This window comes from Pempheris klunzingeri, chromosome 6 (assembly GCF_042242105.1).
Source record: "Pempheris klunzingeri isolate RE-2024b chromosome 6, fPemKlu1.hap1, whole genome shotgun sequence".
Taxonomy (NCBI): Eukaryota; Metazoa; Chordata; class Actinopteri; order Acropomatiformes; family Pempheridae; genus Pempheris; species Pempheris klunzingeri.
The window spans coordinates 10,351,665-10,379,278 of NC_092017.1; the positions used below are offsets into that span (position 1 = coordinate 10,351,665).

Here is a 27,614-nt window from a genome sequence, read left to right on the forward strand (position 1 = left end):
CCGTTACTTTGCACTAAGGCTCTGGCTTAGCAGCACCCAGACCCCTTGGGCCCCTCCTCCCAGCAGGCCCATAATAATCCATTTATGGGCACCCCTGCCGGCTGATATGGTTCAGTCCAATCATCAATTACTTTAGCTTTTGATTTAGTGCAAGCCAATATTTTATCAATGCAATTCCAAGATTCTCTAGTTTTTCATATGCCACTCATATCATGTAACCTCATGAAATAGATTCTCACATGAAATATTACACTGAATAGCAGCTTTCACTCAATGTTATTGAATGGGTTGGTAATGAATACTCACGGAGACAACCTGACGTACTCATTTTGTTTTTTTTATTTATTTATTACCTAAAAAAAGAAAATGTTCTATCACAAGTCACACTGAAATGTATTGCTTAAGAAAAAAAATATATTCATATATTTTTTCTTTTTTTTTTTCTTTTTTTCCTTTTTTTCTTTTTTTCCTTTTTCGGAAACACGTTTTGTTTCCATTATATTCCACCAAAAACAAAACGTTTTTTTTTTTTCCCCCGGACATGAGCATCAGCTGCTGCCACGTCCCGACAACCGTCTCCCCCGATTTAAAAAAAAAATGCACAAAGAAATACATAATTCACAGTTACCATTTTGGTTTCATAAATTAATACAGTCACACATGTGCTACACCGGTCTAGAGCTAGAACATTGTAAATTGTATTCTTGAATCCTGTTATTTTCAATAGTTGGCTACAAGAAAGAACAGGCAACTTAAATGACGTGATCAGAATTCCACCAACATACTGTTTTTTATCCTCTCTGTAATGCTTTTGTCATCTTTTTTGTTTAGTTTCATCTTTTTGAGTTTCACACAGAAGTGAGGCACACACAGAGTATAGTTCATACATATACAAAACAAAATTAAATAAAATTTGGGAGGGGCAGGGGATAACTTGTCCTTTAATAATGTTGTATCCAAGGAAACAGGAAGTGCATGTAGTCTGGAGTCCTCAGAGGACCTCTTTTATTCTGAATCACGGCCGTTTCTTGCCATCTAAGTACTGTGGCGTAAACTTCCTCGGTCAACATAAGTTACACAGATCTGTAGCTTTTTGCAGCTTGTTGGTGGGAGAACTGAGTTAAGAAGGATGTGAGGTTCGGACAACAGAGACCAACAAGCATGGCGACACAATGAAGAAATGGGACAAAGACAGTATTTGAGGAACAACACCAACTTCTGAAGAGTATTTGATTCACTCAAACAAGCTTTACCCCTAAAATCTACGACTCTCATGGCTGCGAATACTACAATCCTGTGTACCAACCAATGAAAACAAGCTTAAATCTGACACTGACACAGCAAGGGCAACATTTTTAAGGCACAGAAGCCTTGACATAATAGAGACTCCACCAGCTAAAAGCACTAAACAACAGATGCCCAGTGTCCTCAGTGACAAAAATGGCGCCTTGATGACAACAAATCCGACAACGATGCACACAGAAAGTTTAAAAACAAAAAAAAAACAAAAACCAACAAAAAGAAAAAACATTCCCGCCCCCATTGTCCCCAAGTGTCTCATTTTTTTAGTGAAAGGTAAGGCCACTTAAAAAAAAGATGAGGTTCACCAAAAAGGTAATCTCTCACTGCAATCTCTGGGAGTGCAATTGTGGTAGGGTGGTTGATCAATCAGACAGACAAGACAGATAAAGAGACAGACCAGATGCTTCTCTCGAGTACGCTTTGACGGACAGTACTGTAAAATCCGCTGGCCTGTTGGTTCCCTGCGAGAGTACGTCCACACAAGCCTCGGTTGGCGTTCGGGATGGGAGGAGGGGGGGGTGGCTAAAGAGTTCGTAGGCTGTCTAGATCCTTGAGAGTCATGGGGGGTAAAACCAGCGTTCGGGGAGTAGAGAGAGAGAGAGAGAGAGAGTCAGTTGCTCTTTGCTCGTCATCGTCTTCTTCATTGTCACACAACAGGAATGTTCAGTGCTGAGCAAGACGCGAGTCCACACTTAACTTCATCTGTTTTGGTTTTGCGTCGTAATACTTTAGCAGGACACTGTTGTTCTAACATTGAACAGTAAAAATTACAAAAACCTAACCAACAAAAGCAGCATTGTTTATTTTCTTCACAAATTCATGCATGTTGTTAACCTTCATTTCCACAGCACCAGTTTCTTTTTTTTTTTTTCTTCCATCAATAGAAAAAAGATCAGTGTAATTCACACCTCTGCATGCAAAAGAAAGTCACTTTTTCCCCTCTCGCGATTTTTTTTTTTTCATTTGGAGTCCCCATGTGTAGCAGCGGAACTGTGAAAGGCCTAACCTGATATGTCAATGGATGTACTGGTGGAGGCACTAGATAATGATGCTGGATACAGATCCCACTTCTTCTCCCTCTTTGCCAATAAAAAAATAGTCATTATTATGAGGACTTGTGGTAAAAAGGTACACATCAGATGGGCCTGGAACTGGGAACCAACTTGGAATTCGATGTTTTATCCTATTGTGATATAAAGTAGTGACCCATGCATTCACTGCAGCTGATCTTCATGATTTTGAGAAACTATGGGGTTATTTGGGAGAAGACAACTCACGGACAAAAACATGGGATAGTCTAAATCAATGTACACTAAAGTCAAACATACACACACCCTCATAAACCTTTGCCAATTGTCACATTTATGTACACAAACTAATACAAACTCTCAACGAGTCCATTCAGGTCTGTAAGACATGAGGTGGGCTAGATGAAATTTATCTTTCCGGATCATTTGTTGTGGCTAGACGACTATAATTCATGAATGAGCTAATGAATGATTGAATGGATGTACGTATTTGTTGGTAGTCAACGACTTGACTAAAGCCACAGAGGGCTGCTGTTTTTTGAAAACAGCAGATAGGAAGAAAAATAAAAAATAGATTTTTTTTTTTCCATATACATTTTAAAGATTTTAAAATCCTCTAAAGCACTTTCTGTTAATATTAATTCATTTTGTTTACTCATTAATCATTCCTATCGATACCCTATGTCACTGAGGTTGATATTAATACTTCCATATTCATTTTTTATTCTATTTCAGGCCCCACCTCCTCCTCCTCCTCCTCCTCCTTGCACACTCTGACCAGCTGTTATAAATCAAGAAAATGTGCAAATCAACGACTACTTTGAACTGTTATATGAAAACCTGAATGCTTTGTGAACAATGCTACATATTTTTTGTTTATAAAATATAATAATATGTTTCAAAATGGAAAAAAAAAAAGTTTAACCACCCCATAACAGGTAAAAACTAGACTCTGGTTGGTGAGCTTTGAGATCGATAAGAATGCCCGTTGGAATAATCCATAGTTCGGCAGTTCTGCCTTTCTTGTGAATAGGAAACACTGAGGCCTCTGGTGTTCCTGTCCTGTTAATAAGTCCAGTGTGGATCTCTTCATTGCTGTCCAGAGTGCGCTTTAAAAAACAAATCTTAGAAAACAAAATCTGAAAACACCACCACCACCATCCCCACCACCACCCACTGAATTCTGCTATGCTCAAGTTCAGGTACGGTCTCTGTAATCATACCGTAAAAAGTCTTGTACACTGTTAAGTCCGCTTGTTGCCTGTCCAAATCCAAGCATCGAAAGAAAGTTCTGTTACTATTGTTGCTGTTTTTAACAAGGTCAACTGTGAATGACAGAATGGGATTAAAGTCTGAAGGGAGCCTTTTTTTCATGTGACAGACACCAGTCACACGGACAACTTTGATTTCCTCTTTGCACAAGACACCTTTGCACAGTTCTGTGTCACCTCCTGCCAGTCCACTCCCTCAAAATATATCTCTACGTAAATCCCAAGCAAAGCCTTGCACATCTTTGAATCCATCCCCCAGCATGTGCGGTCAGACGGTTCAGGCCATGACAAACTCAGACTTCAAGTCAGCCTTGACGTCGGGCTTCCACACCGAATCGTCAAAGTCCAGGTCCAAGGAGCCCTCGCTGGACATGCTGCTGTTGCTGTTGCTGCGTCCGGCCTTCCGGTTAGGCAGCCACTGATACGGAGCGCGCTGGTCCCGTCTGGCCTTCCTGCGCAGGCGCTTCTGCTGCATCAACAGCTGCAGGCGTTCCACCTTACAGCGAGTTGCACGGTTCTCGGTCTGACGCAAACGGTCGCCTGGACAGAGGAAAAGAGAGGGGAAAGATGGTCAGTCATTGCTTTTATCTGCCTGTGTTGACTAGTTTATTTACACTGAACAGACAGAATTAACACTGGCTGAAAAAATAAGCTAGGATTGAGAAGAACGTCAATACATGTCTGTGTGTTAGTGTGTGTGTTTAGCAGGCAGCAGATACAGCAACACGGCCTTCATTGCAATGCCAGGAAACGCTAGGATCATACCCTTGGCTCTGACACACACAGACACACAGACACCATGTGCACAATGTGGAATTTGCTGCTTAACCTCCCCCACTGAGCATCATTAGCCCCCTCAGTGCCATCTCATCCCCTTATCGCTGAGTGGAGAGACCTCCTTAGACCTGAATCTCACTGAGAAACAACAGCAAGGCCAAAAATGCACAAACACAAGCCAGAGACGACATATTCTGATAGCTGCATGTGATATCTGCACACATAATTGCAAATGACATGCCTCAGTGACTGGATGTGCTACTAAGTGCATTTCTAGCTGTTGATGTGCCTATAGGAGAATACAGTCTCGAGGGAGAGGCCTTGCATAGCACTGTGAATGCTTTCCTACAGTGGCCGAGTCGAGCCTAATTCAATTTATACATATATTCAGGGGTTTGGAAGGAAAGGAAAGCGACCGCAATCTATTAGGCAGCTCCATTAGTATCTGTCTGGGAATTAAATAATTAAATAATGGGCTAGAATGTCAATAAACCAAAGCACAGAGGCCATCTCTGCCTCTGCTTCACCGCAGAACACACACACACACACACACACACACACACACACACACACACACACACACACACACACACACACACACACACACAAATCCGCATTTGAGTACATCATGTATTCACACAGCACATACATAATGTGTAGCTGCACACACACACAGACACACACACACACACACACACACAGCAACAGCAACAGCCGCAGTAGCTTTTAACGTGGATCGATGGCAAATTAAAAAGACCTATTGATTAAACCTTAGCTCTAGTGCAGCCATCCATCTCGGGCCCAGGACAACGCTATTGGCTTTCAATAGAAAATGCAAGCGAATGGAAATTGTAAGCGGAGAGGGAGACAGGGAGAGATTGGGTTTTTTCTGCTATTTTTTTTTTTCTTTATTATCGCTGTAGCTTCCCACTCTCAGCTCATTGACCCAACACCCCCCACCCCCTTCTCTCTCCATTTCCCCCCACCGCTTCCACCTCTTTCGCCCCTCAAACAAACACACACACACACAGAGTGCCCTCATCCTCCTCCCTCCTCCAGCTTTTGCCCCATGTCTCCCCAGAGACAGCTAGGTGGGGCAGTGCGAAGAAGGGGAAGCAGGAGGCGAGAGGAGTGGGGGTGGCGCTGTGGGTTAAGGAATTCCTCCCCCAGGGGCAAGGGGGATAGAAAAAAAAAGGACAGAGGAAGAGGGTGGAGGGTAAAGGATCAGCCATAGGTGGCAGTTTTCCGAATCGATTGTGCCCTCCTTGGCTCTTCCCCCCCCATCGGAATGAATTCCAGACTCTGTGTGGGCTTAATTTACCTCTTTCCCTCATTTGCTTATCGGATGGAGCAGTGCAGAGTCTTTTCTCCAGCTATAAATATTCACCTCTGTCTGGCATACTAAAGAACCAAACTGCCGTCAAGCAGCCTTGATGCTGCTTTTTGAGAGCAGAAAGGATGGAAATAGTGGCACTGACTTAACAGGAAAAAAAAGTACTTCTTCACATAACACTCAGCCACATGGAGAGTGGGGTTTTTCCACTTCCTGCCAATACGTTCTGTCCCGATACAAACGTTTGTGTGTGCATCCAGATGCCGTGTGCGCTGTGTGAGAGGGCAGCGTGTCATCTCTAGAGAGCAGGGGGTATACCAAAGGGGGGTTCTCCTACATTAGAGCCATTGTTCCGCTGCCTCAGCTCCATGTGACATTCATATACGCTGCCGCAAGGCTTTGTTCCCCCTCCAGTCCTCCCTCTTCCCCTTATTCCCCTGCTCTGACTAGCCAACAGCGAAACCGCCCCTCGGCTGTGTCGGAATATGGCTGTACACAATGAAACGGCACGAAGCCAACACATGCCCACTTAGAAAATCTGTCTGCTACAATTTGCCTTTAGGGTGTCTCAGTATAAATTCTCTCTTTATTTTACCAGGGTAGTTCACTCAAGGTACATTTACGAACACTACATAAGAACAAACGCGCACACACACACACAGCATAAAGGGCAGATTGGTGGTGCTGTAGGTCTTGGCCTTTGGCTTGGCAAGAGCTCTGAGAATGTGCTTGGAGCTACACCAAACTTGGTGTGCGTGCGTGTGTGAGAGTGTGTATGTGTGTGTGTGGCCATTTATCAGCGTCACTACCGGAGCCCTGGGCGGCTGGGCCGGACACAGCTGGCCACAAGGATCTCCAGACTATGTTTATGACAGTAGGGCTATTATTAGGGCTGGCTAAGAAGGACAGACTATACACATACACACACACAAAAAAATACACACAGGCTGGCCTGGAGCCTAAGAGCACGGCTAGGGTTTGACGTGAGCACAATAACCTTGGAGGACCCAGAGAGAGGTGGGTAAGAGACATAAGGAATGAATTAGAAGGAGAGGAGGGGAGAGAGAGAGAGAGAATCCATGTTCATATACGACCCTGCATGACACAGAAAAGACAGACGAGGCTTAGAAACATGCACTGGAAGATATAACACAGAAGACAGGTCAAGGGCAGAGAGAAGAAGCTGACACCGGTCTTCTTTTCCTCCCAACTCTTTTCACCACTCCCCTGCCTGTCAATCACACCAAAACTCAGTCCCGAGCAGCACATTTTTCCATCCCCAAACTCTCCTCTCTGAAGACTTGGAGACAGAGCATTGCAGAGAAAAACAGAGGGAGAGAAAGAAGGGGTGATCTATGAATAATCGATGCGTCAGTCAGTTTTCCTTGCCTTTGAGCCCAGCCCAGCAACACAGCAAGGACTGAGATAGGGAACACACAGGAGGGTGGGAGGAGTGGGTGGGTGGAGGAGGAGGTAGAGAAAAAGGGAGGAGGGCTGCAGTGTGCAGGACGCACGGGGAGATTAAAGGAGCTTCTCCTTTTATTGATTGTATAAAGATTGGCCTTCATTTGCAGTTGTCTTAGTGCTGTTGTTTGTTTGTTTGCCTTGATAAGTCTTGTGATCTTGCAGAGAGAACATTGTGTTTGCTCAGCATCCAGGGAACCAGGGGAAAGAGGGAGGGGTGGACAGAGAGAAAGAGAAAGAGAGGAGGGAGAGAAGAAGAAGGGGAAAGATAATCACATTGCCGCAAAGTCAGCCTTGATTTCCTCTAGTGTTACTCTTTGGTTTGGTTTCTATGGGCAAAATTAACATTGCAATAATACCACAGTGTTGTCTTGATATTAGTATGTGACAATAGCTACAGCAGTGTTCAAACTAATGTGATCAAATCTCAGTTTTGTAGTCATAACAGTGAGTCAGTGTGGAAAGATCACAGTCAAGCATTGAGCCCCATGAGAAGGAGCACAGTTCAGCCGTAAATATGGGAAATCCAACCTATTTGGAAAAAAACACCTATCAGGTTCAACATCGGGAAAAAAAAAAAGAATAAACCAAGTAATCAGACACAAACTGAGGCAACCAATCAAATTGGAGTTAATATGAGCATTTTGACAGCCACTGAAAGGGCACTGACGGCCCTGCGGGGACACGAGCTCTTCAATGACTTTTAGACTTCATTTGCATTCTCTCTCTCTCTCTTTCGTTCTCCTTGTCGACAATGAAAGGGCACCTGATGTGCTTGGCTGGCTTTGCTAGATAGCTCTGTGCTGCGTCGCCGTGGCGTTCGTCGAGTTACCGACGCACGTGTCCCGCGCCAAACCTCCGTGTGCGAACCAGAGAGGAGTAAAGCCTGCCGGTGGGTAATGTGCGGTGCCTCAGCCAAGCAGGTCAGGGCTTAAATACAGGACTCAGTGGGGTTAGGGGCATAGGATTTTTCTCTGTCTCCCTCTGTGCCCCTCCCTCCTCATTTGGCTTGCCCAGTCCCAGCCGGCACGAAGCTAACATGACCTGACAAATCGAAAGGGGACGGGAGGGGGTGAAGAGATGCGGAAGGCACACAGGAGAGGAAGGGGGTGCCGGACAGGCTTCCAGAGCTAACTTTGCTCCTCTCTGTGGGCCTGTGTTGAACTAAGGCAGCTGCAGTGGGAGTGGGACTAAAAGGCAGCCCTATAATCCCATAGCCCTCCCCCTCACTGCCCCACAATGGCTCAGCCTGGTGCCCTGTATGCAGCCCCTGTCCCTGGCCCCTGCACAATGGCTTTGGTTGGACAGGGGGCTGAAGGGCTGGAGGGGGGCGCCAGGGAGGTCCAACCTACTCAGTAAAGGAATTTAGCTAACAATCAGCCTGCCGGGCCCTCCTAAAGCCCTCCTGTTCAAATCCAACACAAGTCCTGGGCTGACAAATCCCAACACTCAGCAATACTACTCAGAAAAGCCTTGAAACCAAGCTAGTCGCCAAAGCCTTTAACCAGGTATTTGTGGTCGAGTGTGTGTGCATGTGTATATGTTCAAGCTTTTTATTTACGCTTGTCTTCTCCCCATCACACATGAACTTGCGGTGGAAAGGGTAAAGGCTCTCAAGGGGCAGCCAAGCTATGTGACATTTTCAAGGGGCTGTTTCAACCAGAGTTTGACTGCACACACACATTCTGGCAGATGGGAAGCACAGGTTATTCCTGTAGCTGAATGAAGGCAGGTTTCTGTGAAGCAGTGTTAAGCCGTGGTGTTAAGTCCAGTAAGTCCTCCATCAGGTGTCGGCTGATAAGACTGCCTGAGAGCACTTAGTCATCGGCTTCCTTAGGACACCATGTGGAACGGGAAACACGTAGGCACGCAGCCTCTGTCCACACAAACAAACCGGCACATTCATTGTCTCAATGAGTTGAAATCGGTTGGACAGGTTACCCATTCACATCACTTTCTGGAAGTGTACATTGTGAGCAGGAAGGTGGACAGGGGCAGTTAAGTTGGAAAAGGACATAAGAAAGGCTATTCTTTCAGTCATTCTTCTTCTTCTTCTTTTTAACTTTGCCTTTGGTTAATCAGTGGGCAGTTGGTAGACTGATGGACAGGATATAAACACCCATATGATGAATAGAGGCTTAGTGTTGTGGTTTTAACAGCCCCCCTCTTCCGCATCCTCCTCCTCCTCCTCTCACTGCCCTGTACTTCACAAAGCAAATTCTTTTCAGTGCTGCATTTCGGAATAAATCTATCTATTTAAAGGCCAAATGAACACAGACAATGTATTGATGCACAACACAGACATGGAAAGAGAGGGAGGAAAACAGAGAGATGGATTTTACAGACAAGGCTGTTTTTGGACAGCAAATGGGGGAAACGGCGGCGTGGGCTGTTGAGTGCAGACGAAGAGGGATGACAATAGTGGGAGAAGAGGGGAAGGGCGGGGGGAATATGTAGGTGGGGGCAGTGGAGAAAGGTCTTCCCTGAGTTAAGAAAATAAGCCTGTGTTATTCCAACTGTTCAGTGAACACTTGCGAGGGCACTCAGGGTGATGCAAAGGAATACTGGACATTCCCGGTCAGTCTGTATTCAGTTGCTGCAACCAAAGCTCTCTTCTATGACAATAGAAATGTATGTTCTTGCTTTTTTTCAAACAAAAGAAGAAATTAAACGTAAATCACTGTACTCCAGGGCTGTCCCCACAAGACTATTCAACTAAATTTACCAGCAGCTCACCAAAGCCTAGCTCCATTTCCTTCACAGGATATACGGAGGTAGCAGGGGACAATGCTGTTTCTCTCTGCGCAGCCAGTCTAACCTTACAACATCGACTGAATGTTATCTGTTCTGGACATCTGTCTGACACTCAACATCCTGTGTCTCTGCAAGGAAAGGAGCTTTTAAAACGCTCAAGTCCCTAAACGCTATCATCTGTACTCCAGCACCTGCCCCGGCCCAGCCCTTGGGCATGGGTATGTGGAGGTTTTGTCCAGCCTCAGCCCGTACATGCCCCAGCTGCAGGCCTTCCTTAAGAGGAAGGTTAAACCACCCAAAGCCTAATCTAATCTAAACATAGCCCTGCCTAGGCTTGGAGGGGTAAACCTATCTCCTTGACGCACAAAAACAAAGACAACTCTGCTGCCTGACAAGTGAAGCCTGACCGAACAGGTCTGGAGAGGCTTGTATTGCGTTTCTAAGGAGACCACCCTCCTCCCGTCTCTTCCGCTTCTCCTCCGCCTCAAAACCCAGGAGAGATCACTGTTGCTGTTTTTTAATCTGACTTTTATGTTCTTCCTCTGTTAGTATTTTAAAGAGGAAAATATGTGCTTTAACGAGACAACGATGCAAAATCATCCAAATAGAATTGATAGCCAACCATGATGCGCAAGGAGAGAAGACACAGAAAAGACAAAGATGCACTGCAAGAGCAGAGCTCAGTAAAATGACAGGTTGTAGACTGCAGCCATTAAACACACAAACACACACACACTCCTCCAAGGCTGTGGCAACTGCAGGAACATCTGCTTCAACGGATGCACAATGACTTAATGTGTGTGAGTGTGTTTCTGTTTGTGTTCATGACATGCTTGCATGAGCAGAGGGAGTGCGGTGTAGAGTCACTCACCAGGGGGTTTGCACATGCGGATCTGGCTCTGGCACTGCACCAGCGGATGAAGAGTCGGCGGAGGGATGCTAGGGCTGCTGGCGGGCACAGAGGTAGCTTTGGCAGAGAGGCCCGTCACGCCAGCAACTGGGGGCGAAGGTGGCGGTGAGGGGGATGGAGAGTTGGGTGAACCACACTGGGTCTGGTAGCGCAGCTGGGTGAGAGAGGGGGGCATGCCCTGGTAGTGGCGTGTAGCGCTCAGGAGGTCGTTGAGGATCTGAAGGATGGTACCGATATCTCGTCTGGGACGCCCATTGCTGTCCTGGCAGTTAGGGTGCAAAGTGCCTGAGAGAGCGAGAAAATAGATGGAAAAAAAGTATTACAAGAGATGCCCACAGAGTTTTCAATAAAAAGCAGAAAAGTCAAAGCATTTAAGGTCATTCATATGCACACGCCTACAATAGACCCTGAGACCAGACAGAGGAGCCTGTGTTTAATTTTCTGGGTATTTTTTGTGAAGCGAGTTCTCATAAAAGAGGCTTTCAGCTGGCTCTCACTGTGTGCATGGTTATTGCTTAGAGCAGCAATAGATCTTAATGGCAGCTCAGTGTCCTCTCACCTGAAAAGGTCCCTGAGAAGACTCCGGGAGCATGGTTGACAAAGCTCTCAATGATGGCGCCAGGTTTACGGGAGCGTGTTGAGGGACTGGTGCCACTGTTGGCGCTGTTGGTGTTGCAGTTAGCCTGGAGGAAATATATTAAATGGCATGAAGTGACGCTTTGGGGTAATGGAAAAGCAGTATGACAAGAACACATCTGTACGCAATCTGCATGAGAAAAAATTCACACACACAAGTACACATCCTATGCTGTCCCAGCATCAAATGACATTCAGGCACAACTTTTATTATTGTGTGACCTATACCACTTATATATATATACACAGTACAAGTATGTGAGCTCTGTCCCAAGTTTTGTAAGTGACCTTTACTTCAGGGTGCTGTAAATACTATTTTCACTATGTAAATAACCTTTGCAGTAAAGGCTGATGGTTACAAGAAACCCCAGATAGCAGGAAACCTGAGCTTTTGACATACCATAGCCCCAAAACACCCAGGCTATCCTGTTACCTCAAACTGGAGAAATCCCAAACTTGGCAACTGCTCAACTTCACCTTAGATTAACTTGGATCACATAACTGACACCTGAAAGTGAAATCGAAACCCAGGCAAAGGCCTCTGTGTTTGCGTGCGTGTCAGTGTTTGTCCGTGTGGTTCACATGTGAAAGCCTGATGAGGAATAGCCATTTCCGTTTTTTTTTTTTTTTTTTTTTTCAGTATTAAACTGGCCTGTCTCTCTGTTTTTCTTGTTGTGAACCATCTCTCCCACATAGTTCACTGACATCTGGTTCTTATTCACTTTCCATAGGCTGGACCTCAGGGAGGTAGAGAAAGTATAAACAGCAAATTTGGTTGGCGGAGAGTGTGTTTGCGCATGTGTGTGCAGCTGTTCTTAGAGTTATCCAAAGTTAAATAAATGGTTGTAAAGGTTAATGACAAATGGCTGACAACACTGAGGTTAATGATCAGTCCTCACATGAAAAACCAATTCATTAAATGTGCCTCCCTTTGATTCTTTTCCTCTCAGGCTCTTGATCTTCCCTCCTTTTCCCCATATGTCTCAGTGGGCAGGATGAGGTCATACGGATACCCTGCCCGTTCTGGATTATGTGTGTGTGTTGGCCTGTTTGTATGTATTTGGGAAGCAGACTGCACTCCAGTGATGACTAAGTGCACTGTGGTTTGGAAGCACACACACACACATCACATGCAAACCTTCTCCAGACCTGAGTAAACCACGGGTTCGCCCTCATGCTGCCGGGATATCCCACTAATCTAATCAATTTAATTGAGGCTGATTTACTTGTGTGCATGGCACCCGGGTCAAACGGTCACAACCCATTCCCGCCTCTGTTCATTCAGAAGAGGATTGAGTGCCTATGATGACATCGGTTATGCAAAAGCTAAGCTCTTTTACCACCATCTAATACTTTGTAGCACCTTATATAATCATTAGATAATATTTTAGACATTTTGCATGCTCGTGACAAAGTGCATCACTAACAATATTGGACGCTTACCTCATGGCAGAGGACCGGGGCTACAGGGCTGGCCTGGCCGATGTCGTGGCTGGGTTGGCCTGAGGAAGGCTGGTGGTAGTGGTGGTGGTGATGATGGTGATGGGCTGGAGAGCGGAAAAGACCTCCAGGGGTGTGGGACGGGCGAGGGGAATGGGTTGGAGGGGGAGTAGGGGGGCTACAGTGAGCAGAGGAGGGCGACTGGTGGTACATGGGAGGGAGCGGCTGGTGGTGCGTGGAGGGCAGGGGAAAGGAAGGGGAGGCTGGGGTTTTGGGGGAGGAAGGTACCAGGTGAGGTTGGGACAAGTGGGGGCTGGGGTGACTGTGAGGGTGATGGGGATGGTGGTGGGAGGGCGGGTGAGGGTGGGGAACACGGGGATGCCCCGTGGGCTGTCCCACTGCGGTGTCTGCGTTGCCCCTGGTGATGAGGTGTCTGTGCTGGAGCTGGGGACCGCCAGACTGTTGCGCCGCCAACTGGAGCTGGACGAACATCATGTGGTCACCGACACGCAGTGCGAGGGTGAGTGGAGAGCGGCCGGACAGGAAGTCACTGACCTGTAGGTAGAAAAAAAAGAGGATTTAAGTCATTTAAATCATAAACTTTAACAGAAAAGTCATTAACAAACTTCTAACAAAATAAGAAAAACATACAGGATTCATTGGTGCGGTTGTATCAGCAAACTAAGATTACATGCAGAAAGCCAAAGCATTTCAAAAGGAGAAAAACTCCCCCATGAATATTGACTTCCTTCTTTGTAAATGAACAGTCTGCACCATGGCAGTTAAAATGCACAAAACAGTGCTTTGAGCTCCCGTCTCATAGAGACACAGACACACCACATTAGCCCATCATGCAATCAATCACTATTCTGTAACACTGGCCTATTTACATCTGCTGGAGAGCAGTGGATAAGGAGACCTATTGGAAAACACACACAAATAAAGCCCACTCTTGCTTGCTTCCCACTGCCCCTTAGTCCGTTCTTAGTCAGCAGTGTCATTCAGCTCAGAGACAGAGGCCACCCTTCTGTCTGGCCCCGGGCCTGAAAAATCAGTCCCACGTCCAGGAAATACACCCCGCCTGCCTCTCAAACACAGAATGGCCAATTGTCCGCAGGTCAGCGGCGGATCTGGAAGGGCTGCCCATTTTTGGAGCTCTGGCAACGGCTAACAGGGGCCAAGTGTGGAGGCCTTCATTGACCCACCCATGGCCCGGATGGACACACACAAATACACACAGGATAGCGGAGTTGTCACGACTTGGCTGGAAGATTCACACTAAACAACAAAAGTTCTCTTGTCCCTTTCCTGCATGCCTGCGGCTCTGTTGCTGTGTATTGCCACTCAGTGCTGAAGTCTGTGCATGTGAGTAGGTGCGTGTGTGCGTGTGTGTGTGTGTGTGTGTGTGTGTGCGTATTCTCGAGTTAGAGTCGTTCGGGGGTCAGAAAGCTTCTTTGGGTCTTGAAGACTCAGCAGTAATGACATCTCAGGTTGTCCCCAAACAGAAACAAACAGAAACGAGCAGCACTGGCAAATACAAAGTGATGCCTCTGTCCAAAAAGGTTTCAACAACCCCTGCAGCCTGTGTGCTTTCGGTCCCCAGAGACGGACGGAGGGAGGGGGGGGAAACAGGAAGGCAGAAGCAGCACCAAAAAGCCACACAAGGGGAGGAGAGGGCACAAAAAGGACGGGAGATAGAGAGAAAGAATGATGACAAAGCAGAGAAAACCAGTAATAGAGACATACATACAAAAGAGAGCAGAAACCTCACCCCACCCCCCCACCCTCCAGACCCCACAGTCTTTGGAGTGTGCTTGTGAGATGTTGGCCTGTAGTTAACCCTGTGAATCACCAGGCTCTACCCTCCATCACTTCTCTCCCTTTTCTTCTGCTTATTTATTTCTCTATCGACCGCTGTCTCTCTCTGTTGCCAGGGTGACCTTTGCACATTGGTATTGACATGGTGTGGAAAAGAGGATGGAGGGAGAGGGGAGGCAGGTGAAAGGACGAGGGGGTTGGGATGATCTGATGGCTACATTTCAACATGTAAATAATCAACAGCTAAAGCAGCACAAATCAGCTTAAAGGATGCTGCAGGGCAAACAGAAACTCAGCCTTTTCAGAGTGTTAACTTAGCCACTAACGGCTTGTTGATAGTTGAGTCCACACCCACCATGATTACCCCGTGGTAAGACAATAAACTCAGCAGGGCGGGGTGTGAAGTGAGGAGGAGAACAGGGCAGGGTGCTACCCGAGATCGCGCAAGGAAACTCCAGGTGCAAAAGGTCAAATGATAGACAAGGTGTGTGTGTGTTTGAGCCCACGGAGAGGGGGAGGTGAATACCAAAAGTTGGGGGGGGAATGGAGGGGGAGGAGATGCTGACTGTGTCTGTGACTGACAGCTGTCAAGAGAATGAGTCGGCAGTCTGCCAACCTACGACACACACACACACACAACTGACATGCATACGAAGTCAGAGGCCCTGAGGGAGATCAACACCAAGTGTTTAGTTAAAGGGAGGGAGGAAGATGTGGTGAAAATACCCCGGAGAGATGAGTATCCGTTTGTCTACGGTACCGCTCAGACCCCCGATCCTGTATCCACATATCCAGACTGTGTCAACTTCCAGTCGGGACAGGTCACAGGTCTTGAGTGACTGCTTGTGATCAGATTTCCCTGCTCTGTTCGCATTCGATTTTATCTGTGAAAGAAACTGACTGAGCACAAATCCACATTTTTCTGTTTGGCAGCAGTTGCAGACAGCTCGAGCAGAGGACTGCGGTGTCTACTCTGTGCTTCTACACCTTGTCAGACTTGTTTGGAGGAAGCAAATCAACCGTGTGTAGGAGAAATGTCTTGCTAAACATGGTCAGGGATACATTTGTGTTCTAACTATAATGCATATGTTGAACGAGAGCGCAATTTGAGTGCAGTCAAAGCTGTATTTTAAATCATCCAAGATGTCACTCAAAGTCAGGCCTGTGAACGGGGCCTTTGCCTTATCAGTCTGTTTGTCTCTGTGTATGTGTGCAAGTGCATGTCAGAGAAAGTGAGAGAAAAAGGCAGACAGTGAGTGACAGCAGGAGAAACAGAGAGGAGGCTTGATTACCCTTATAATGACTAGTGTGGATTATTCAAAACCACCGTGATGAAATTCATGTACTCCTACTGAGCTCCCAACACCACATGGCAGGCCTCAAATTAGCCTGCGAGAGAAGCGAGCTTTCTTATGGCTGTCTGTGGTGGTTTGTTATGAGAGACGCAAGACAAGGGGAGGGTGGAGGGCCCCACTTTTGTTGTGTTAAGGCAGACAGAGAGAAACCAGCCATTCATTGTTCTCTTACTGATGCAGCAGCAGTGGTATGCAAAGAGAGGAGGCACTCATGCCTGAGGAACAAGGTGCGTGTTTGCTGAAAACAACACGCATAGCTGATTATACTCAACAGAAACTGCACGGCCGATGTCATGACAGAGTGTGTTCAGTGACATACAGGTGGTGATAAAGAGATGTTCCCCTTAATTGCCATCTGCACTCCTCTTTAACAACTGACCCCAGAGCCAGAGCCATCAACCATTTTGTTTTAGTTGTCGGGGTCCAGGAGGTGGCATTTTGTTTTAGCAGAAGGCTTCGGTTGCTATGCAGTGATGGGGGAGAATATGATAAGGGGCAGCCAGGGGAGGAGGGGTGGAGGAAAGATGGAGGAGAAAAAGGGGGGGTGAGTGGCATAAGAGAGGGAGGGAGCAAAGATGGTGAGAGGGGATGGGGGATGTGGGCGATGGGGGTAGGGTGTCAGAGTGGTGGTGGTGGTGGGTGATGAAATATTCAGTGAGAGTGTGCCTCTGGCTCCTTCCCTCTTTTTTTTCTTTCGACATCTCTGGCTGACAGTTTTATTTATTGGGGTCCCTGTGGTTCAAGGAACTCATTTGCAGTCGTTCTTCCTTTGCACACTAAGCGAACTAAGGGAGGGAGATAAGGAGTGAGGGAGGAAGAGAGAGGCTGAGAGACTGAGGGAGGGTGAGGGTGAAAGGGAGAGGGAGGGAAGATAGAGAGTGCTGGCAGCACTGAGCTGACATTCATGAACAACTGAGCAGCTTTGTGCCAGAGAAAAGAGGATAGAGGATTGGAGGGCGGGACAGGAGGGTGGAGAGAGGGAAGCCTTGAGAGGAGGAAGCCGGCTCCTCCAGCCGTTCTCGTTCCAGCGCAGCAGCTCACCTGTCGAACCGCTAGGTGAAACGTACGGTTCAAAAAACCTGCTTATTAGCCCGCCTATCGACCTAGATGTTTTGATCGCACCAGGACACTATTGATAGTCTCTGTGCAGACAACCACCGGCTAAAGATGCAATAACGGGATCTCAAAAGAGAGAAGGAAAAAAAAAAAAATCAATGACTTGCATCATGCCCCAAATCCTAAGAGCAGCCAGGGGGCTCTTCAAAGGCCCCATTACAAAGATAGGCGTCTGTAATACTGCCTGATAAGAAACAGAGGGGGCTGAAAGGAGTAAAAGAGGACCAGCTGGCCTTCACTGAATTTGATCGGCTGAGTGAAAAGAGAGATCAGAATGGCAAAGTTCAGGGTGATCAGGTTCCTGCAAAAGCCACTCCTCACACTCTCACACAACTGACCAGCTACGCGGAGCTTAACATCACATGCACATTGAAGCCTGTCAACCTACGGCATTCGTGCATCAGCTCCAGTTGTTGCTCACACTCCTCTCCCTCCACTGAATGCCTTTTACACCTGCTGATTAAAATATTTTAATCAGGAGGCTTTGTGTTGGTGGAGAGGAGCACCACTTCACGCTGAGCAGATTCTGTACCCAGCGAGACAAATTTGTGGATACTTGTAAAAAACAACATCATCAGCACCAAGAAAAGATGACTTAGGAAAATAGCATCTCATCTGCTGGAGAGGAAGCAAGTGGGTATAAATGGAAGACAGATTGCTACTGTGAGGGTGCAAAGACTGCTGCCTTTCTTCAGAAAACTTCCTCAGTATGTTGTTGTATGATTTACTAGAAATGGGTCTTTTGACCTCTGCCTCTCCGTTTCACCAGTAGCATATGCCTAATTGACTTCATTAGACTTGGTGGTGGCTATCAGACGTGACATTCCTGGCCTCTATCCTCCCACACAGTAGCCTCACTAGTCACGATGCCTGCTACTTGAATCACAAAAGCTCAGTGTCACCAGGGAATGGCAAACAATGACGGTCACGACTGAAATGTGAAGAAATAAGACTCCCCTGGCCGCCGAACGAGGAAACACACAAAGACCAGGACATTAAAAATGAATGTTGGCACATGCATATACACACGCACGCGCACACGTGCAAGCAGATGCATACACACAATAGGACAATGAAATCCCCTACAAAATCCATCTCTCCCTTGATTGCCCCACAACACACCTTGATTCCCTCCACCCAGCCCAGCATCCCCCTCCCACTGTGCATTTAAGCATCACAAAGGGGATTACACAGGTGCAAAAATACTGCGTGATCAGCTTATTAATGCAATTTTCAAGGCCAGGATTTACATGAGCAGGGACTGAATAGGCCTTTAGATCAACATTGTCTCTTATTCCATACACAATTTCATTTATACATCCAGCAACAAATTAATTTCTGTAGCTTTCATTAAGGTAACAAAAAAGCAAATTACCATTCTAAAGAGCAAAGACAAAGACTTATACTGCATGCATATAAAAAGCCTTCATTTCAATGGCAGTGGGAGCCCCATGCTATAAAAAGGGAAGGATCCTCTCATATTGACCAAACAAACTGACTCATTTTTCAATTCCTTGCACTCCCAAATCCTCAATACAATTACTCTCCAATGATTTCCAGTAGTGTCAATCCTGCTGATTAACTAGCACCTAGATAAGGTGGTCTGAAGAGTGTGGGACTGGAAAAAGAAACATATTGACCATCTGCATTGAGCTGTTCCACACACAGTCATGTACTGGCATACAGTGATGCAAAGGTATACAGCTGATTGTCCACACACACACACACCATTCTCCACCACTGCCAAAGCCAAATGACTTCTGACCTATTTTGCCTTGATTTCCTTCCTTGCATTAGACTATTCCCTGTATTTCCTCATCTGTGAGTAACCAAAGCATATGTGCTCACCCCCCACCCCCATAGCCTCCACCCAATACAACTTGCACACACACACACACACATCAACTTGACGTGTTGCAGAATGAGTCGGGCAAAGCTCTCCCTTTCTTTTTTCCCCCTCCACCTGCCTGAACCGTGGCACCCCCTGAGGGAGGCAGAGCAGAGGAAATGAGGTGAGGGTGACCCAGAGGTGACTCCTCACAGATTGTTAGATTCTACTAGTTTGCATCTGTGCGCTTCAAGACACAATGACAAAACTGTGCCATATCGTTGCCTGTCGTTCCTAGAGGAAGAGGAGGAGGGAGGTGGATGAGGACAGGAGGTGCTTGTCGGCGGGAGCAAGAAAAGTAGAGCAGATATGTAACGGCGTATTCCGCGGGGACGTATGGAATGGCAACACACAGCCTCCGCCCAAAGCAATCTGTGTTAGTGTTCAAGGCAAAATTTGTCAATCTGCAGCCCGCTGAGCCTCGCTCCAGCTGGGCCATGCATTGATTGTGAAACCAGTATGCACCACTGTAGCTGCACTCAATTGGGTATGGCAGACGCCTATGGAAGCAAGGAGGATGAAAGGGGGTCGTAGGGGAGAGCCAAACTTAAAGAGTGACCCTCAATCATTGTTGTGTGTTTGAGGGTTTGTCAGCTGGGCAGGTTTGGTGCTCATGCTTTAAGACAGGAACAAAGAGGTGGCTGCATGGGGGAAGGGCGATGGGGGGATGGTGAGGGTGATGCCTGCCTGCCTGCCTGGTTGGCTTTTATTCTAACATCAATGTGCACCAATGAGCAAATAGTCCCCGTGTGCTGAGAGGGACATATAATCCCTCTCTTTTTGTCAAATACTGAGATCAATAGATGGAGGGCTGATGTCACTGCCTGCATATGCCCCAAAATAGTGAATATTGCTTTCATTTCCCTTTCACCACTTGTCTTGCAAGTATACATTCATTTTACTACTAGGATCAGACATTTTTTCATTCTCTGAGCAGGATCAGAAATCCTCTTAAATATATCCTTTCAATTCTGGTGTATGTGTGTTTATGTGTGTGTGCCAGTGCATGACTGCATATGTAAGCTGTACACACAACCTCTATTTAGCAGACAGAATGAGAAGAGAGTAGCGCAGGCAACTGTATTTTGACGGGCTGTCAGGAGGCAGTGGCTTAATACAGCTTAGATGTCATGCTAAAAAGTCTAGTGAGATGCCAGAGGAGGAATTAAGGCAGCCAGGATTGTCCTTGCTAAAGAAGCCAGCCATCACGGTCAAGCTGAGGCAGCTAGCTGGACTTGCAAACCACAGCACATTTAAATTACAGGGCCCCGGGAGAGCTGTTAAGCAGGAACAAGAGAGGGAGAAGGAGCGAAGGGGAAAAAAAAAAATCTCATTTCGATAATTGCCGGGGCTCCATTTCCATAAAACATTTTCTTTCCAACTTGCTCCACAAAAGTCTGAAACAGCCCTGGAAGCTGTCATGTTCTGCTTGGGTTGGTTGGATAGCTAGCTGCTAGCTGACGAAGAATTAGACATGAGGTGATCCGCTCAGACCCGTCTTCCATGAATACACGCACACTTCCCGGTAAAACACCCAATCTGGAAACGAGACCTCACATGACCCAAAATACAGGTGGGTGGAGGGGTGTTATAAAAAGGTCCAGGGGTTCATCTTCTTCAGCTACCACAGCTTACATTCACCCCACATCTCCCCGAGGCTATTTTTGGGTGTATGCGCATATCAGTTATCATGTCAGACACTTTTAAGGGCTAAGTGCATTGATTGATTTTTGATAGCCCCAGAGTTAGGGGGAGAGAGGAAATGAGGGAAAGCTTTTGTGTTCGAATTTTCTAATCTTACTCAGATCCTTAATCTCTCTGCAATCTATATCATTCCATTCCGCTTCATGAATTATAAAGAGGAATCAATTACGCTGGATAAAAACACACTAAAGCAGCTTTATGCTTTTTTCTAACCTCCTGCCCACCTACTGTGCCCTTTATTCTCTCTATCTCCACTGCCGGATTACAATTAACATCACAATAAGTATGTATTTAAAAGTAATGTACTGCAAGCCGTTCTTAAGTAAATGCAAGAATCTGACTCATAATGTCTCCAAGAGTGATAGAAACACTGGAAGAAGAGTGAGAGATCTAGCTGGTGGTTGAATTATCATCTGCCTCTGGTGAAAATGAAAGTCACTCATGGCTGCCCAGCAAAGACGAACCACACGACGGCCAAGGCTCATTTCCAAGGCTCACATCCGCACACACATCCAGTAACAGACACGCACACGTTCACTTACACACACCTACACACATGCAGTCATCCGCTGTCAGTGCTACGAGACGCATGCTGAGTTCACACACACAACAAGGCCAGGATTTCCACCCAAAAATGACCAGGGAACGATGCCATACTGCACGACGCTTGGTTATCTCCGAACAAACCACATCCTCTGATAATGCAACGTGAGTGAATGAAGGATGTCATTTTTTGGACAAATTCATCAGAATTGCATGACTGACACACTTAACTCCGCACATCGGCGTCCAATTTCACCATCTTGTACTGTTTTGACATCAGTCAGCAGCGCATCACTGATGCTCTTACGTACATCGCGGCGTTACCCAACACTACAAAAGGAAGTTGATCTGAGTCAGTCAGTCAGCTGCAGAGTATTTCATACGTCACTCTGTTGTCTGTGTGCATTCAGCCTTATCGCCTCTCTTCTCGCTCGTGCTCTATCTGCGGCCAGCGTGGAGAACTCTTTGCCTTTTTTGCTCTGCTCTCGCTATTGATCATTTTGGTGAGTCATGCCACTATGACTCAAATGCATACTGTATTTCAGCGGACCCACAGAGCTGTTTCACTGTCAGGACGGAGTGTAGGCCCCTCTCTGGCTATGTATACATGCTAGGCTTCCAGGAACCCTATGCTAATACTGAGTGAGAAGGCTGTCATCTGGTTATCCAGCTCTCTGTTTATGAGTGAGTGAGACTACGCTCAATCTCCATGCAGCCACAGCACACTTCCTGGAACCTCGCCCGTGAATGTATGTGTGTGTGTGTGTGTGTGTGTGTGTGTGTGTGTGTGTGTGTGTGTGTGTGTGAGTGTGAGAAAGTGTGTTAGAGCATGAAATACAGAAGGAGTGGCAAGAGATTACAGATAAAGGTATAAACAGAAAGGTGGAAGTGAGTGTTGTGTGCTGGTCCTTTCAGCAGCTCACAAATAAGCCTTTCTTGTGTGCAGTTCGGCCTGGCATCCTGCAGTGGCATGCAGGCACATACACACAGCACACACATGCACGCTATCACAGATGTTACTAGGATACAGGAGGGTGTTGCTGCTTATTATATCCTAACAGCTCACACTGGATGTTGGCTTGGCTTGGCTTGTTTAAGAGGCTGAGATTAGACGAGCAAAGAGGCTTGTGCTTGTGCAGCCTGCTCATCTCATCCCATCTCTTTCTCTCTGTGTCTGTCATGTCATAAACCTCCCATAACCCCCATGCAAACACACACAAACACACACAAAAGGCCCAAAGACCAGTCAAGATTGCAGCCATGTTTGGTTACCAAGTTTGTTACATTCGCATTGTTGTAGAGTCAACAAAGAGAAACGGTCTCTTACCTGAGTTTCTGTTAGACTCTCCAAGGCTTGCATTACTGACTGTTCGGGTCTTGATGCTTGAGACTGCACAGAAAGAAAAAAATATATTAAAAATCTGTTTAAATAGACTGCAGAGTGCAGATATCAACTATGTCAGGTATTATACATGCAAAAATACTTATTAGAAGTGCAAATATACAGCATTTGTTATTGTAATAAGAGCTCTGAACTTAAAAATAAAATCAGAGTCAAGTGAGCCTTACCATTAATCCTGCTTCAACTGTTGGTACAAGTGTTAACTTGCTCCCATCAGAGATGCCTAGATCCTGGAGTTTGCCTGAACTTAGTCGCCTGCAGGGTTGGAGAGAACAAGATAATTAGACTGTGCTGACAATATCTTCTCTCTTCAAACACACAAACACCCTTCAGCCAGGGGGGGCCAGACACACTTCAAAACTAGTTTGGAAAAGAGCCGTGGGTGAAAAGCTCCATGAAAGAGAAGTATTGATTGGGCTGTCATATTTCAATTTCGAGTATAGTGGAGCTTGACAACTGCTCGCAGTGGATATCTGGCACCACTGCCACTTGCCTAAGTGGAGGTAAGTATTTTCTTTTGGCATTTTGAGTTGTACAAATGAGGAGCAGCAACTCCACGCTGAAACCAAACCACAATATTTGTAATAGTTATAAAGGAAAGTTAAACAGTACGACAACTGACAAGTAGCCGCTCTTGACATTACAAGTCCATTGTTCTTAGTCGAACAGTAGAAAATAATGGTAGCTGTCTCTGCAATTCTGCAGAGAGTTTAACTATTTACTATTTCATGTTTGGTGCAGAGCCAGAGTATCTGTCCCGCTGTGGGGGGAAATTGATGTTCCTCACAAGTCACGATGCACTGAAACCACTCACATCCCAGCGTCTGACTCGCTGCCTCCTTTAGTTTGGTGAGGGATGTTTAGTACAGGCATGACCCAAATCTCACGCCATGCAGCTGAACAAAGGCCCTCAGCACTGACTTGCTGTAGGTCTGCAGTTTGAGGGGCAGGAGGGGATTTAAAAAAGGGGGTTTCAGGTTTTAAAGGATGATGTGATTTATTGGGTGATTACAATGGGTGGGAGGGGATGGGGGCAGAAAAACAATGCCGACTGTTTGCATGTACTAAAGCCTCCCTTCTCTTTTTGCATAACACCACCTGCACTTTTGTTAGCTCAGTTAACCTGGGTCTGATTCATTTGGGCACCGCCTGAAACTGTAGGTGTTGGTTCGTTTCGAATAATAAAGGTTTTAACAGCACCCTCGCCCATGCAGCGCTGCCCTAATGTGCTATTATAGCAGCTTTTTCTGAGGGCTGGAGAAACTGGCCAGTCGATACCTCGCACCAAGAAATCCACTCAAACCATTAAGGAGGTTTTTTTTCCTGCTTTCAGCAACTACAGAAAAAAACACACACTTGCACCCTCATCTAACAGGATACATCCACCTTCTATAATACACTTCACAGACGAACAACATGTATTCCAGTGCAGCAGCAGCAGCAGAGTAAATAAATTACAGGCTACCAAGTCCGTGTGACTTTACTCATCAATGATTTACATGTTTGATTCCCACAGCATTAGTAATTCAGTCAGGCTTCGGTATTTATAATGAAGGAGGCATGAATCAATGCTAGTCTGCATTGCAAGTCCTCATCAATACTGTTCCAGTGACCGGTGCGTCCCCTATGCGTAATTCCAATACCGTGCGTCCTGATGGTCAGTGGTTTCCTTGAATGTATTGATGACCAAAGCAGCCAAGGTTGCTTCTGACGCTCCCGAGAGCTCAGCCGCAAATCCAAAGTATAGATTAAAACATCTCACTGCGAAGCCCGGAGGGTGAACGCATCTAAACTGGGTTTATTCGCAATTTTAAACTGCGGACTAGCCTAGACATTACGGTTCCTGATGTCAGCGTATGGTAAAGAAAGGCCTACGGGCTGGCACTTCGGGACAAAAGGAACAGTTTCCCTGAAGACTACAACGCCGCTCAATGCATTTCAGTGATCCGGTTTTACTCACGTGTCTTTGTGCAGCAGAGCGAGTCTCTCTTTTGGTACTTTGAGTTTTTGCGACAGCCTCCTCTTCAGTCCCTCCACGGTCTCCTCCAGGGGCAGGGAGAGCTCGAAGCGCGTACCGGTGGTGGAGTGGATGTACAGATTCATGGAGGGCTCAGCCGGGACGGCCTCGCAGGACGAAGCCCCGCGGCTGGTGCAGCTCCGGGCGCTGGGATGCTGGTCCATCCGATAACCTGTGATCGGAGAAGGGAGGATGGGGGGGAGGGAGGGGACGAGGGGGACAAGACGAGCAGAGCCGGTGGATGAGGAGGGTGAGGAGGATGGTGAGGAAGATCCGCCGCTTCGGCTACCGTCCCGAGTTCTGCTCGCAAATCAAAGGCAGCATTCAGAGAGCCGTCTCTCTTTCTCTCGCTAGATCTCGGTGCCTCCTCTCACAACAAAACCCGCTCCGTCTCCTCTCCGGTCGATATCATGAGAATATTCCCCCAGGAAAGTCAACTACATGAGGCTCGCTTTTGTTTGGTCTTTTCTTTTCTTTCTTTCTTTGTCGCTCTTTCCAGCGTGCAAGCAAAAGTCCTCCTAAATGCTACATAGATGGGCAAAAGCTAGGCAGGAACGCGAGTAGCCTGTGTCAGCGAGAAATGCCATGAACGCTCATTTAGCTTTAAAACAAAAGCAACGAGGTCTAATTTGAAAAAAGAAAAGAAAAGAAAAAAAAAAAGAATATAAATTCCTCTGGGTGCTTTGCAAGCTTCAGATGAGAAAACACCCGCTCCGAAAGCTGCAGAGCCTCATTCGGCTAGTAGTGAGAGGCTCTCCGCTGCGCACTCATACCCACGGCAGCTCACGGTGAAATATCGACAATGAACAGTGTCACAAAGTATCCCACTTCCACCATCGATAAAATACACCCACAGCCCAGAGGCGGCCCCGACCAATCACAGCAGAGCTCCTTCAGGACGCCGCGGGTCTCAGCCAATAGCGTGCAGAGATCCACACCCACGTGGAGGGCGAGCGAGTTTAAGCCATTCATAATAAATTACAGCATAGAACAAAAATATGCGCCCATGCCACAGTTGCCCTCAGCAGCGGCTCTTAAACTGAGCTCCGTGGTCCTTCAGAGGTCACCGGGGTCCGAGGATGCCTCCATTAAAACGACCAATTGTTTACTTCTCGCTATAAATAACTTATTCACTATTAAATATTTATTTACACCACGCATGCAGACAGGAACTATCTGTCCAGCTGGTCTACTTCGTTCATTTCAGCCAAGGCTGGCATCGCCCCACACACACAAAGAGAGACGGTTTTAATCTTTAAATAATGCTGTGTATCTGAGGTCCTCTTGTGTGGGAACTGTGCAACAGGCTCAAAATAGCATCCACCATTAAAACAACGACTGCAAAAGAAATGATACTCAGTCTTCTTATGAGCTGAGTTTAGATCAGTGTTTCCGAAGGAGTCGTGTCAGTGTGTCTGATCGGACTCTGGTGAATCTAAGTTATGGGATGTGCTGTGATGACATTAATAGTGCTGACGCCATCCCCTCTGCCCTGACCTCAGCATGCAGCATGCACGGACCATTAAGGTGAATTGTATGCAAATGGCACACAGCGGATGGGCTATCCCTCTTCAGGAAATAGGAGCTCCGGTTAACTCCAAATATACTCGGCACACATGCCAGTAACAGTGTAGGAGCCATGAACATGACACATGACGGCACATTTTCCCCACATGCAGTCAAAGGTGCTGCACAGGTTGGCGATTTCCAGTCTGAGGAGACCAGCAGGTCAATAACAAAGCCAATCACATTTACACGCGAAGTGGGACAGACTGGAATATATTTAAAGCACAGTGCAGGCGTCCACACGGGGTGACTTCACTTCCTCCAACACGAGTAGGGGCTTTAAACTTGAGAAAGAAGATACTCGATCGCCACCCAGTGGCCCAGAAACGAACTGTGACAATTAAAACTTCCATGTGATTCCTAGTTTACTGGGGTCTTAACAGCGGTGGATCACCCAGTTTGGACCTCACAGGCAACAACGAAAAAAAAGTTTTTGCTTTAGGCTCAATCATGAAAAGTGTTTGTTAAACTCTCAGCATGGCTATCACTGCTGCAGCTGCGTCTGATAATCTAGTTCTGTGCCTCGAAACAGTCAACATATCAGCAACGACATACTGCTAGTTGGTGATTATAATTTATATTACCAGTGGCATTCTCCTGTCGTCGATGTCGGCCTCATTAAGTTAATCATGTCCACAGAATTTACACGGAAGGTGCCTCATCCAATCACTACACAAGATGCTTCCATCGATCCGCGATTGACCACTAGTCTCCAATCAATTCACCCTCCGACACAGTAAAGTCTGTGTCAAACTTGTCTGACGCGCCGCCGTTTACGCACATAAAACACGCCAATAGGATCAAATGAGTCCTCGGACTTGATGATACTCACCAATTATTGTGGCGAAAACTGTGAAGCTTCGCGTTGAGGTCTGCTGTGCTCCTGTGGGTTCCCCCAGCTTTGGCATGTAAGTTAAACCCTCTCAGATAAATCCAAACACTTGAATATCCAACACGGTTTCCTCAACAAATTCTCTGGAAGGAGCCGTGCGTATCCAGCGCACGCCGCGTTACGCACCAGACCTCCAGCCCGCAGAACCAATAAGGAGTTGCGACTTTGTCCGAAGGTGCCTTTACGTGATGTTTGCACACCGGCGTGTAGCTCAGTAACATGTAAGTCCTCGGGAAGGTGAGACACCTCTTAACAGACGCTTCTCGGATATGGGTGGAGAGTGAGCGTTCTTGTTATGTCAGCGTGTGATTTAAGGTGGCCTCGCGTCGCAGCGTCCGCCTCCATGTCCGACGTTTTCCTCGTTGGTGGGAAAGAAAGTGCCAAAGCAAAGCCGCAGC

General features: G+C 46.7%; 1 protein-coding gene across 1 annotated transcript; it reads right to left on the reverse strand.

Moving 5' to 3' along the window:
- Nucleotides 1-316: 316 nt before the first annotated feature.
- On the reverse strand, nucleotides 317-27,261 carry midn (midnolin). Its single transcript, XM_070832381.1, has 8 exons — nucleotides 27,157-27,261; nucleotides 24,702-24,930; nucleotides 22,909-22,996; nucleotides 22,667-22,729; nucleotides 12,919-13,470; nucleotides 11,399-11,522; nucleotides 10,801-11,124; nucleotides 317-4,141 (listed from the first exon to the last, which is right to left on the reverse strand). Exons 1-8 carry the CDS (start codon nucleotides 27,230-27,232, stop codon nucleotides 3,879-3,881), a joined length of 1,719 nt encoding a protein of 572 aa, XP_070688482.1. The 5' UTR covers nucleotides 27,233-27,261; the 3' UTR covers nucleotides 317-3,878.
- Nucleotides 27,262-27,614: the final 353 nt, after the last annotated feature.